Genomic DNA, 14,625 nt, shown 5'->3' on the forward strand with positions numbered 1-14,625 from the left:
AAATTAAAAATAGAACTACCCTACGACCCAGCAATTGCACTACTAGGTATTTATCCAAGGGATACAGGTATGCTATTTCAAAGGGGCATATGTACCCAATGTTTATAGCAGCACTATCAACAATAGCCAAAGTATGGAAAGAGTCCAAATGTCCATTGATGAATGAATGGATAAAGAAGAGGTGGTATGTATATATATATAATATATTATATATATATTATATATATATATTAAGCCAGAGTGGCTGGCTTAATAAATATTAATAAGCCTCAATATATATATATATATACATATATATATGTTTGTGTATATATATATATATATATATATATACATATACACTCCATTGTGTGTGTGTGTATATATATACAACTACGTGGATGGAACTAGGGGGTATAATGCTAAGCGAAATTAGAGAAAAACAAAAATCATATGACTTCACTCATATGAGGACTTTAAGATACAAAACAGATGAACATAAGGGAAGGGAAACAAAAATAATATAAAAACAAAATATAAGCGACTCTTAAATATGGAGAACAAACAGGGTTACTGGAGGGGTTGTGGGAGGGGCGATGGGCTAAATGGGGAAGGGCATTAAGGAATCTACTCCTGAAATCATTGTTGCACTCTATGTTAACTAACTTGGATGTAAATTTAAAAAATTAATTAAAAAAAATTAATTCTCTTGGTCTCACGACATTCTATCCTGGAAACCTGTTTCCCTTCTGGATGGGCCCTGGACTTTGAGCAGAAAGGAAACAGCATCCCGGGGCAGAGCACCATAAAGTGGGGCATGTACGGTGGACGTTGAGTGGGAAGGAGGTCAGTGGACCCTGGACAGAGGTGCTGAAGGCCTCGGCACCCATCCTCAGGAGGAAGAAGAATCAGGTAGACCCTCAGAGCACCAAACGGCCACTTCCCTCTTCATCCTGGAAGTTTACCTGAATGCTGCAATTCCTGAATGGGGAGTATCCATCAAAACCCGGGACCCAGGAGATCAGCACGCTGTGTGCTGTGCTGTTGTAGACACTGACTTCAGTTGGTGGGGAGGGAATTGCTACGCAAAAACAAAGACACACAAACAAACACAATTATAAACCACAGGTGGCCACAGCTACCAAACAAACACATTAATACCAAACCTGTTTCCATTTCTTAAGATTAGGAAAATTAAACCCAAGTTTTAAAAAGAAGCCAGGTTATGCCTGAGAGTAATACATATGAGCTTACAGACAGGGCTTTCCTTGATAGCATGGTTCTGCCTGGGCCAGAGGAGTGGAGCAGAGACCTGCTTTCCCACCCACTGATGACATGAGAACTTAGCTGGGGAAGGATGTCAAGACATCTATTTCCTTCACTGAGCTGGTGTTCACTGTTCTACTGTACGCGGGCACGTCCCTGGGTGCTAGTGTTCTACATGGGATCAAAGGCTTGTGCAGCTCTGGTTTGAGGAGGGGAGACCCACATTACCTGAGATCGAGAGAGCCCCGAGCTGAGGAGAGAGAGTGTTATGGTAGCATGAGTGTGCGTGTGTGGCTGAGTGGGGAGAAGCTTTCTAGTCGGGGAGAGTCAGTTCAGGCAAAAGGGCCAACTGCATCTCCTGGGAGTGGAGGCAGGTAATACCATAGGTGTGCAATGATCCTGGCCACATGGGGGACATGAGTAGGCCCTTTAATTAGAATCTAGGAAGGACCGGGGCGCCTGGGTGGCTCAGTCGGTTAAGCATCTGACTTCAGCTCAGGTCACGATGTCATGGTTTGTGGGTTTGAGCCCCACATCGGGATCCGTGCTGACAGCATAAAGTCTGCTTCCGATCCTCTGTTCCTCTCTCTCTGCCCTTCCCCTGCTCTCTCAAAAATAAACTAAAAAAAAAAAAAACAAACCACAGAATCTAAGAAAGATCTGAAGCCTGGGGAATCTCATTTTATGCTAAATTTAATTCTTAATTAGTAGTAATGATCACATTTATAAGCAAAAATGAGGACTGTTGTTTGTTTTGTTTTTTTTTTTTTAACATTTATTTTTGAGACAGAGAGAGACAGATCATGAGCAGGGAGGGTCAGAGAAGGAGGGAGGGAGAGAGGGAGACACAGAATCCGAAACAGGTTCCAGGTTCCAAGCTGTCAGCACAGAGCCCGACGCGGGGCTCGAACTCACGGACCGCGAGATCATGACCTGAACCGAAGTCGGTTGCTTAACCAACTGAGCCACCCAGGCGCCCCCAAGGACTGTTGTTTTTGAGTGCTTACTATGGTCTGGCATAGTAAGTTATGTACCTAGTAGTTATGTACATTGTAGTTACGGACTTTGCTTCATCTATTCGTTGCTAGAACCCTATCAGACAGGTAGTCTTCCAATCCTCATTGATGGATGAGGAAACTGAGGATCAGAGAAGTTAAAAATTCACCAAAGATCACAGAGCTCATAAGCAGTACAACAGGGACTTGAACTCAGGTCTGTCTGACCCCAGAGCTGTCAGGTCTGTCTGTCCCTCAGCAGAACACTGGAGGCTGGTTGCAGGAGGCAGTAAGCCCATTACTGTGGGCACCAGCAGGCACTGGGGAGTCTGGTTACCACCTAGCCGGCTCTATGGCCCAGGCCACAGTTTAAATGCCTTTTCTAAACTCTGTTCCTTTTTCTATTAATGAAGATAGTAACAGCACTGCTCCATGGGGCTGTGGTGAGGACCGAATAAGGTAACACAGGGACGAGGGTTGGGGAACGTGTGGGAGACATAAAGGCAAAGACAGGGTGGGCAGGAGATGGGGGAAGGAGAGCTGAGACCATGTAAAGTGCACTGGGTACCATATTCAGGAGTTTCTGTTTACTAATAGACACACAGCTTCGTGAACAGGAAAGAATCGGCACTTTGACTCACTTCCCTGAATAGACTATTTGTAGAATCACCCTCAAATGTCTGCCTTTCCGGATCATCAATTGGCCATGTGTATTATAGTTAATAATAGATTATAAGAAGGGAGGCTTGGTTGCTTTGGCATAATTTTTTTAAAAAATGAAAGCCCAAAGCATAAGTTTTAGAAATGGGATTGATTTAAAAAAAAAAAAAATAAGCTGACATGCTGTGTGAAACAGAAAATGTCAAAAACTGTCACTCCTGGGGCGCCTGGGTGGCGCAGTCGGTTAAGCGTCCGACTTCAGCCAGGTCACGATCTCGCGGTCCGTGAGTTCGAGCCCCGCATCGGGCTCTGGGCTGATGGCTCGGAGCCTGGAGCCTGTTTCCGATTCTGTGTCTCCCTCTCTCTCTGCCCCTCCCCCGTTCATGCTCTGTCTCTCTCTGTCTCAAAAATAAATAAAAAACGTTGAAAAAAAAAAAAAAACTGTCACTCGTTTCATATAAATTTTTACATTATAAGGTGTTTGCACTTTACGAAAATGTCTTTATAACTTCACGCCTACTCATGAATTCCTGAAATTCCCAACATTTCTTTTGAAAATTGTCATGAGACTTGAAATGAGGAAGGAAGTTATACAGTTCCTCCAGGAGTAAGTTTCAGTTTGCTCTTTTTTTTTCTTTGTTTTGTTCCAATGAACTTTCAGAAAATGCTCCCTCATCACGTTCATCTAGTTGTTTGCCAAAATGAAAGTGTAACTTCTTTTGCAATTTTGAGTCCCCCACTGTATATTACCTTTTAACTCATTATTAAACACATTCTGCTTTTTGCTTGTGTTGTTTCCCCAAGATTAAGACCAAAAGGAATATGAACTCAATATTTGCTTCTTGTTATTTAAATGAAGAACAAATAAACATAAAATTTGCTTGAGTTTCTATGAGAGAAGGTAAGAAATATGATTTGAAAAGGCATAAAATGACAGTATTGACTTTCAGGTTCCAGGTTTTGATAACCTTGATCCCATGGAGAGAGGAGAATGAGGCAGACGACTGGATTGTAATATCTCTACTAGCACAGGGGTCTTCAAACACAACTCTTCCGTTATGTTATATCCCAGCTCAGGGGGAGGGAGAGTGACAAGAAGATTAGGAGGAAGAGGCACAGGGGCTCTGGGCTCTCGGGCAGCAGCCGGGGGAGACTTGCTTCAGCCCCAGCTGCCCTGGAAGGACAGAGCCCATTCCTTCAATCAATGCCCTAAGCCACCCGCCCCCCCACCCCTGCAGGCTCTTCAAGGGGCAATGGGGACTAGTTCAAGGTGGCAGAGGGAAAGATGAAAACAGGAGCTAAGAAAATCAAGGGTAGACATCACAGCCTAGTTTCTTCTCAGACTAAGCAAAACTATATGAACTCATGTTTATCAAAGATGTAAGCACCAGGCGCTGTTATGAAAGTTTTTACTTGCACTGTCTTATTTAAGCCTCAGAAACAGGTAGATTCTGTAATTATCCCGATTTTATACTGAAGCCAGAGAGGTTAAGTGACTTGTCCAAGGTCACAAAGGAAGTCAGTGGGGAAGCCAGGGCTCAAACCCAGGTAGCTGGCTGCAGAGCTCAGGGGCTTGGGGGACATGGCCCTGGTGCTTACCTTTGATGTTGATCTGCACACCCTTGGACACGGTCAGCCCTTTGTCATTGTGGGCCTCACAACTGAAGACAGCCATCTCGGTCAGACCTGGAATAGAAGGGGACTCATGAGACCAGTCACCGAGAAACAGGCTGCGGTTCACCAGAACCCTATGGTTGTCTTAGCAATCTTTTACTTTTTGGTTCATTGCTTCAAGTCATAAATGCCAAGTTAATTTGAAAAGTATGCTGGTGGTTGAAAAACAAACCTGGGATTAAACCCTAGCTACCAGGAGCAAGCCACCCGTGGGGCTACAAGGCAGCTGTCTTCATTTGCGTCCTTTATCTTTCCCTGATGGTGGGATGTTAGGTAACAAAGCAGTAACATTTAGATTTTTAAATTTCTGCCAGGAGGTATGGGTATTGCTGGCCCCAATATCAAAAAGAATGTTTTTTGAGGCTCGCCTGGTCACTCCCCAGCTGATTAGCCACACAGTACAGACTAATCACACACTGATGACATGTCAGAATACCAAACACAGCAGGAGAAAAGTCACAGTGCTTAAAAATTTCAGACGATCTGTTGTAATGAATCCTTTTTTAATGGTAAATATCGGTCAGTTCATGCAGAATTATTATATAAACATAAGACACTATTATTACTTGCAGGGAAGACACTAGGGCTGAATGAAGAAAAATTCTATCAGTTCAGAGGTTTGAAGACATCTTAGAAATGAAAAAATTAGTCCGTTTATTAGTTTTAAATAGAAAGGAAGAGAGGCAACCCAGATCTTGGTTTCTAATACTATTTGCCAACAAAAGGAACCAGAGCTCCTTGGAAAAATGGCTGATTCTCAGATTGGAGCAGGAAACCTGTAAGATGAGCCTGGAACGGAATATAATACAAACACCATGCAACACACACACACACACACACACACACACACACACACACGGCTATTTTCCTAATAGCCAAAGCTGGAACAATTTGAACAAGAAAATAAAGGAAGTAGCATTGGATTGTAACCCAAAGTATAAAATAAATATCCACCAGTCTACACTGCTGTAAATAAATGATTAAATAAATGGGGAAGAACAGGCAAATCTCCCATGCAGAAGGGTTCCAAATTAATTTATGTGGATACTCTGCCCTCAGCGGGGAGGACCGTAACTCCCAACCCCTTAAGTGTGGGCTGCATGTAATGACTTCCTTCCAAAGAGGACAGTATGAAAAGGAAATAAAAGCAAAACTTTATTTTATTTATTTATTTTTTAAACTTTAGAGTGCAGAAAATGATAAACACTCCCTTGGCCACGTGACCAAGGTTAACACCACTAAGTCATGTTGACAGAATGTACCCTCGATATGATGTAATGAAAATGGCACTTCCCCTCTGCAATCTTCCTCCCAAACACCTACCACCCAAGTCTAATCAGGAGGAAAATATCAGACAGTTCAAACGGTGGAACATTCTACAAAAAACCCGACTTGTATTCCTCAAAACTATCAACGCCATTAAAGACAGAGAAAGTTTGAGAAACTGTCACAACCAAGGGGAGCCTAAAGAGACAAGACAACCAAATCCTGGATGAAACCATGGAACAATACAAGGGTATTAGGTAAAAACTAAGGGAATCTGAATAATGTATGGACTTGAGTTAATAAAATATATCAATATTGGTTCATTAACTGTAATGAATATATCACACTTAAGACGTTAACAATAGGAGAACTTGGAATGGGGTTGATGGGAAAACTGTACTATCTCCATGATTTCTAAAATCTAAAACTATTCTAAAATTTAAAAACAGGTTTGTTTGCTTTTCCTTTTTAAAAAAATTTTTAGGGGCGCCTGGGTGGCTCAGTCAGTTAAGCATCCGACTTCAGCTCAGGTCATGATCTCGCGGTCCGTGAGTTCGAGCTCCGCGTTGGGCTCTGTGCTGACCGCTCAGAGCCTGGAGCCTGTTTCAGATTCTGTGTCTCCCTCTCTCTCTGCCCTCCCCCGTTCATGCTCTGTCTCTCTCTGTCTCAAAAATAAATAAACGTTAAAAAAATTTTTTTTTAATTTTTAATGTTTATTTATTTTTGAGAGAGAGAGAAAGAAAGAGTGTGAGTGGGGGAGGGGCAGAGAGAAATGGAGACACAGAATCTGAAGCAGGCTCCAGGCTCCAAGCTGTTAGCACAGAGATTGATGTGGGGCTCATACCCACGAACCATGAGATCACAACCCGAGCGGAAGTCAGATGCTTAACCAACTGAGCCACCCAGGCACGCTTCCTTTTTTTTTTTTTTTTTAACGTACAGTCATAAATACCATCTAGTAGAATCTGGAAACTTCTCTGCCTCTGGCACACAGATGTCATCTGGCACAGAGTTCACATCATGAACTGGAGAAAGGCAGAAAAAATTCTTGGAAATATACCTCCACTTGCTTCTTGCCTGAAAACCTTATTTTGTTTTCTTCTATCCATTTACTTGTATAGGAAATTCTCCATCTGATCATTTTAAAATCCAAAGCTTGTCATTAACAGTAATTAAATATTTGAAAATTCAGAGGAACAAGTTGCTGAGGGAAGGCCAGCTGGGCATCAGCTCAGAAAGGCCGTGCCATGTTGGGTGTCCACGTGGTAAATGCTGTGCCAAGGCTGGGCCAAGTGGCCAGAGAACTGCGTCTGCAAGAAGTTCTAGGAAGAAATGCGAACCTAATCCCTTTTATGTCGGTGCTTCTCCTGAGGGTTACAAGTGCAATGAAAAATCAGAGCCTCTGGGGTTCATTTTTTTCCCATCCAGAAATTAGTCCAGGCACCTGAACTCTGCTGACTAGACAAATCTCTCAAGAAAAAACGAACCTGCGTATCTCTGTCCTACAAACCCACAGTGACTTTTCACTTCTCGAAAATAATGTTCTGTCAGAATGTGACAGCCACTTCAGGTATTTTAATTTTCTGAGGTAAGGAGTATTGCCTTCAGACTGGAGGAAAATCCTCTTAGATTCCATTGACAATTCCAAGAGCTAAGAAACTAAAATCCCAGGTCGGAGCCATCGCTCTTCACATTTTTGGTCATACCCTTTTGGCTGACAGATGAAACTGCTAATAGTTTGTGTGATCGTTTAAGAAATATTTATTTCACCGAAAAGGAATATTTACCTCAAACCCATTAGCCGCATCTATGAAAGGACACCCTTGGATACCCTGCCTTAGGTGTCTTTAGGTATTTTGCTTGTATTCCTCTCAAATAATTTTGAAAAATACATGCAGCCTCTCATATATTTTGAGGTTTGCATCTTAAATTTTTTATAATTTAAACAGCTGCAAAGAATATAATTTCAGGTACTCAGACATTTTAAAGTAAAATTCCTTTGAAGGTACCTATGTAGCATACTCAAGACTGGGATGGGAAAACGGAAACAATTTTCCTCCAGCTGCCAGAAGTTTTCCATCATGATTTTCTACTTCCCCTGCAGATTTTTACCCTAATGGCATAAGTGTGAGGGTTTGGAAGCACTTCTTGGCAACAAAAATACACATGCAGATTGAGATATAGATTGATGATCCTTACCATTATTATTAGGGCACAACTCATCAAGACAATATATATAATTCTTAAATGTAAACAGTAAAATTTTACTGGAGGGGCAACTCCTTTGCTGAACAAAATTTGGAATTTTCTATGTAACGATCTGGAAATTTCTTAACATTATAGTGCCCAAACACTATAGCAGCCACTGTCAAAGTGTGGTCTAGAAACTCCTGGGCATCCCAGAGGCTCTTTAAGGAGCTCTTAAGATGAAAACTATTTTTATAATAATAATAACAACAACAATACTAATAATAATGGTAAGATGTTATTTGCCATTTCCACTTTCATTCTCTCAGAAATGCATGATGGAATTTTCCAGAAGAATTTTCCAGAAGCTGTATGTTGTGTGATGATGCCATTAGCTCTCTCAGCTAATGGAGTATGGGCTTGTTTATTTTTGTGCTTTAAAAGTTTTGTTTTAATTTCTCATTCAGTACTTATCAATAGATAGAACTCACATAAACGAAACCTCTTTGGTTCTCAATAATTTCTAAGACTGTCAAGGGATCTTGAGACCAAAGCATTTGAGAATTGATACCCCGTAGTGACTCCAGATAAGTCAGGGAGAGGTCTTTCTTCTTTTGCAAAATGAGGGAGAGATGACTGGGAAGCAAGAGTTGGAAAAGAAGCATTGACATAGCATTGGGACTTTGGGTACTCTTGTCAGGCATTGATTTTACAAAAGAGGATAGACATGTCCCAGATGAGGATTTAGACCTTATCCTTCTAAGCCACTGCATGGCGTCCGTACAGCCAACCATTATTTCACAGTCCGGACTGTGACGCTTTGGTTTTCATGCTGAAGCATCACCTTTAACCTTCCAAGTCATAAGCTCTCAAGTAAGATGCCCATTTCACAGGCTCCATGAACATGCAAAACTTGGCTTATATTTAGAAAAATCTGCTTTGGCTCAATCAGAAAATACAGAGAGCTGCCGTGCAATTTATATTTTTAATACAGTTGAGCTAAACACAGTTATTTGACTTCAATTACTCTTGTCAAAATGCTTGGGAAACACTTGAGTACAAAATACAGATCACATTCCAAACTGGTCAGAAGGTCCTGGAGAAAAACAAGAGGGTGGATTCATTTCGTGAGACCCGTGGTCTAGCAACAGATCCCTAAGTAAGACAACTGGGGCCCCTTCAGAGCTGCAAGGTTTATCAATGCTGAAAGTGAAACCGCTGATCAGGACCATGATGTTAGGTTAAGTGGGAAGTCGCTTTTCCTTTCTGTGTTTCTTTTCAAAGTGCACACAAAGTCAGGAAAACAATCTCTAGCAAATTCTCTGGCACAAGACATCCACATTAATATGGAATTGCCCAGAAATAGCTAAACCACCTATTATAGCAGTACTTCCTGTGCCCTGGGGTGGTTAATGCCCATAGGCCAGACGCCAGCAGGAAAAAGTAGAACCTGGTTCAAACCAAAGTTAACTTTCTCCAAAAGCAGGTGGGCCAAAACTCAAGGGCAAATATAGTCTTCTTCGCTTAATGTATTCAGTTATGTATACTTCCTTTGGGGGCTCCTGGGTGGCTTAGTCAGTTAAGCGTCAGGCTTTGGCTCAGGTTACGGTCTCACCGTTTGTTAATTCGAACCCCACACCGGGCTCTCTGCTGTCAGCACAGAGCTCACTTTGGGTCCTCCCCCTCTCTCTGCCCTTCCCCCCCCCCACCTCAAAAATAAATAAATATATATACTTCCTTTACGTAATGGCACTAGCTTCCCAGCTAGAGACTCACGCATAAGCCCGGGTTGAATGTAACAACTAGTGTGTGCTGGGAAAGACCGCTGCCTGTCACTTTCCTCTTCTCTGTCTGGATGAACAATAACCACCAGACTGGAATAGACCTTGAAGTTTTATAGTCTGAGTCCTTGTGGCTTTCCAGAGGAAAAAATCATCCACTCCCCTAAATCCCCACCCTACCACCCACTCTCTCCCGAGTGACTCCAGCACTGGAGCCTCTAATCTCTCTTGAGCCAGGTCCTCTCCCAGTGGGCCATCCACTTTACTGTTACGTCTCACCTAACTCATCACAATTGTTCATGCCCCTCTTGCTTGGCCTTCTGCTGGTTTAAAAAAAGATTGCCTCTGGGGCGCCTGGGTGGCTCAGTTGGTTAAGTGTCCAACTTCGGCTCAGGTCATGATCTCACGGTTTGTGGGTTTGAGCCCCGCCTCGGGCTCTGTCCTGACAGCTCAGAGCCTGGGGCCTGCTTCGCATTCTGTGTCTCTCTCTCTCTCTCTCTCTCTGCCCCTCCCCCACTCACATTCTGTCTCTCTCAAAAATGAATAAATGTTAAAAAAAAATTGTAAAAAAAGATAGCCTCTGGCATAAGGTTTGAAAGATATTTTATTTTATTATTATTCGTTTTTTTAAGTAGGCTCCATGCCCAATGTGGAGCCTGAACTCAAAACCCTGTGATCAAGAGTTGCACGCTCTACCCATGGAGTCAGCCAGGCACCCCTGAAGGATATTTTAAAGAACATTCAGTAACAGGATGTTTTCTTGAGGAAAGGACAATCAGTGTTGCTGGGAAAGCAACTTGTAAGAGCACCAGTTGGGCCAATTCTTTGAGTTCTGGATTAAGCAACCCTTTCATTTTCCCCCCCCAGAGCAAAATAGGCAAAGCAACAGAAGCAGACCCCGCATAAAGGAAATTGCTCATTAACTTGGAACATCCTATCTGCCCTGAATTCATTCAATCAACAGATATTTACTGAGTACTTACTAGGTGTCAGACATTTTCCCAGGCACTTGGGGTATATTCATGAATAAAAGAGATCCCTGCCCTTACAGAGCTCACATTCTCACAGAGGGAAGTAGGTGGGAAATAATAACCTTCATAAATAAGTAAGCTGCAAGCTCTGTCAGAAGGTGGTTAATGCTATGAAAAAAGAGAAAAGGATCAGAGATCCAGGGGTGGGTAGGGAAGTGGGCTGTGATTTTAAATATTCAGGTCAGAGGTGGCTCCTGAGGGAAAGGCCCAATGTAAGGGGTGGGGTGGAGGGTTCTAGGCAAAGGGAAAAGGCCTTTGCTCTGTCCTCTAAGTAGGATGGGAAACCTGGAGCTGTGAGCAGGAGACTGACATGATCTAACTTGTGTTTTATCAAGATCATTCCAGTTGCCACACAGACTACACCTAAAGCAAGTAGGTCCCTTAATAGCTCCAAATTTTTTCCTGATCTGAAAACGGGTATCAAAAATGCCTAACTGTATCCCAACTTGCTATGAAGTTCAAAGTCAGTCTTTATAGAAAGCATTGTGAAAATTATGAACTGATATATAAATTGTAGTTATTTTAGAATTTATTTCCTATTATTATTATTACAATGAATACTATTAACTCTATCCCACTAAAACCTAAAGCTGCCTTAGCTGTTACCTAAATGTGGATTTAAAAATGAAATGAGTATTTTTAAAAAATAAAAACCAGACAGATCAGCAGAAGTCCACCACTCTTGACAGAAAGGTAGCTCCGAATTGACAATGAGATAGTAACCACTGCATATAATGAGATAGTAACCACTCATGTAAAAATTTTTGTAACAGGTAACATTTGAGTTATTCCTGTAGGTTGCCCCTGTACCAAGGGCCTTACCCTCATTATTTCACTGAATTCTCATAAATGTTCTATGAGGTAGACACTGTTATTACCCTATTTTAGAGAAGAAAGTAGAATAATTTGCCTAGGGACACACAACAGTGAAGCAGTATTAGCATATGTCATAGCTAGGAATCCCAACCACTAACCTACAATGCACTCTGCCATTAAATACCATACAGCAAAACCTTTGGCAGTTCTGTTCTTTATTTTGGGATTGGGTTTTGCCCAAGACAAAGTGCTTTTTTATTTTTAAAAAAATTTTTCTTAACGTTTATTTATTTTTGAGACAGAGAGAGGCAAAGCATGAACGGGGGAGGGTCAGAGAGAGGGAGACACAGAATCCGAAACAGGCTCCAGGCTCTGAGCTGTCAGCACAGAGCCCGATGCGAGGCTCAAACTCACGGACCGCGAGATCATGACCTGAGCCGAAGTCGGCCGCTTAACCGACTGAGCCACCCAGGCACCCCGACAAAGTGCTTTTTAAAAACAAAACTTTGGGGCCCCTGGGTGGCTCAGTCGGTTGAGCGTCTGACTTCAGCTCAGGTCATGATCTCACAGCTCATGAGTTCAAGCCCCACGTCAGGCTCTGTGCTGACAGCTCAGGGCCTGGAGCCTGCTTCGGATTCTGTGTCTCCCTCTCTCTCTGCCCCTCTACCGCTTGTGCTCTGTCTCTCTCTGTCTCTCAAAAACAAATAAACATTTTTTAAAAATTAAAAATAAATAAAAATCAAACTGTTTTGAAATTATTTTCCATTTATAAGAGACAGTACAATTTATTTCCTATTTCAGCAGAAATAGTACAGAGTTCTTGTACACCCTTCACCAGCTTCCCTTAATGATAAGATCTTACATAATGATAGTACAATGACCAAAACCAGGAAAGTGACTTTAGTACAATACTATTCACCCAAATACAGACTGTATTCAGATTTTACCAATTTTTGTTCTGTTTTATTGGGGGGAGGGGTTCTGGTATAGAGTTCCATGAAATTTTATTACAGGTACAGATTTGTATACAATTACAGAATTGCTTCAACACCAAAAAAAAGTGCTCCCTCATGCTTTAGGAACATCCTACCCAAGCTAATCCCTGACTAGAGTCATCACTGTAAGTTTGTCATTTTGAGAATGTCATATAAATGGAATCATACAGCGTGTAACCTTTGAGATTGACTTTGTTGACTCAGAATAATGCCCTTTAGACAAAGTACTTCCTCGCTCATGTCTCTTAAAGACAGCTCTTACGTCATAGAGGGGGGCAGGAAACAAGTGGAATCAAGAGGGAAAAAGCACATGGCCTTCTTGTTCACGAATGTGCTTGCTCAAAGCAAGTATCAACAATCAAGACTCTTTAAACCACTTATCTACGTAGCACTCTCTTTGTAGAAGGGCTTGGGAAAGTTTACTTGAGTTAATTTCAAAATACAACGGCCTCTCCCTGCAAACGCGGTTTTGCATCAGCATGTGAAGCATAAAACTCCCCACACATCTCTGGTCAGGATGGTACCTCGTTCCCCAACATGAACTTTTGAGATAGATTCAGATATCACTAAAGTGTCCTCAAAATTAAACACAGATGTAAAGAAGAAGAAGACTGTTTTATGTAGTTCTTTTACAATGTTACAAAATTCAGCTGCTTGGGACTGGTCCACAGATAGAGCTGATTTGATGGAACTTGATGTGTCCAGCACCAGCCCCATGGTGGGAAGCCCACACTGTTGGACCTTTCTCCCTGGACTTCCTTAAGCCCTTTGTGTCTACAAAATGGGTGTAAAAAAAAATCTGCTCTATTAATGTCACAGAACTGGTTAGAATTATAAATGAGAAGAGATGAGAAGGAGTATGTAAGTGCAAAAGCCATCATGCAAATACAAGTTACTTCATTATAACAATGTTCCTTTGTCCCAGTGAAGGGATCTCTGACTCAAGAGTCTGTTTGTTCATGTGTTTGTTCATTAGTTGACTCATTCATTCACACAGTTCTGATGTGCCAGGCGCTATGTTGGGTGATGGTGCTAAGATAACTAATAACTAATATGTAATAATCACACTAATTAATAATTCGGGGTGGGGAGACATGTAGATGGCTGTGCTTCCATGTGGGAGGAGGTGCAAGTGTTATGGAAGAGGCACTGTGGATACACAGACAAGGACAGGGTGTCTAGAAAGGTTTTCAGAAAAGAAATATATATGGGTACACGGATGTCCACATAAGTAACAACAACAACAACCACCGCCAGAATAAAACAACCTCCATGCTCATCAACAAGGGAGTAGTTAAATAAATTATGGTCCATTCATGCACTGAGGCAATTGCCATAAACAATGAGAGGCCCATGAGTACCTACATGGAAAGATCTACAAGTCTTGGTGATCTATCTATGTGTATATGTACATATGTGAGTATACTTAAGGGAGAAAGGCCTAGAAGGAAGTGAACCAATGGCTCACATTGTGTGTGACATCTGTATGGAGAGTGAATGTGTGGAGATTCAAGGGAGACTTGACCATTTTGCTTTGGTATGTAACCATGGTTTGAATGTCTTACAGAGAACATGTGTTCACATATTACTTGTGTAACAAAAAGGCTGAAATTAATCTGCATGTGTCTTATCACTCCAATTGAAAGGAAAATAATTTATATACATACATCCACCCAAGGGTATATATTCACAGAAAAAGTTTGAAAGGAAACACATCAGTGTTTTCGTCATAATTATAAATGTGTAATGAGATGTAAAAATACTTTCTGAATTTTCTACATTTTAAACATGGAAGCATTTAATAGTTATGTAAAATAAAGTTAAAAATCTTTTCTTTTTTTTTTTTTTTTCAACATTTTTTATTTATTTTTGGGACAGAGAGAGACAGAGCATGAACGGGGGAGGGGCAGAGAGAGAGGGAGACACAGAATCGGAAACAGGCTCCAGGCTCCGAGCCATCAGCCCAGAGCCTGAC

At 41.7% G+C, this 14,625-nt stretch overlaps 1 protein-coding gene across 1 annotated transcript in view; it reads right to left on the reverse strand.

The window, feature by feature from the left end:
• Positions 1-14,625, reverse strand: part of MERTK (MER proto-oncogene, tyrosine kinase) — a 116,195-nt gene that overhangs the window by 52,515 nt on the left and 49,055 nt on the right. Inside the window, exons 5-6 of the mRNA XM_049652149.1 lie at positions 4,500-4,586; positions 945-1,060 (exon numbers count right to left, since the gene is read on the reverse strand). Of these exons, the coding sequence (XP_049508106.1) occupies positions 945-1,060; positions 4,500-4,586 (203 nt within the window). The remainder of the gene's footprint in view (positions 1-944; positions 1,061-4,499; positions 4,587-14,625) is intronic.

The sequence above is a fragment of the Panthera uncia genome (genome assembly GCF_023721935.1).
Source record: "Panthera uncia isolate 11264 chromosome A3 unlocalized genomic scaffold, Puncia_PCG_1.0 HiC_scaffold_12, whole genome shotgun sequence".
In the NCBI taxonomy this organism is placed as follows: domain Eukaryota; kingdom Metazoa; phylum Chordata; class Mammalia; order Carnivora; family Felidae; genus Panthera; species Panthera uncia.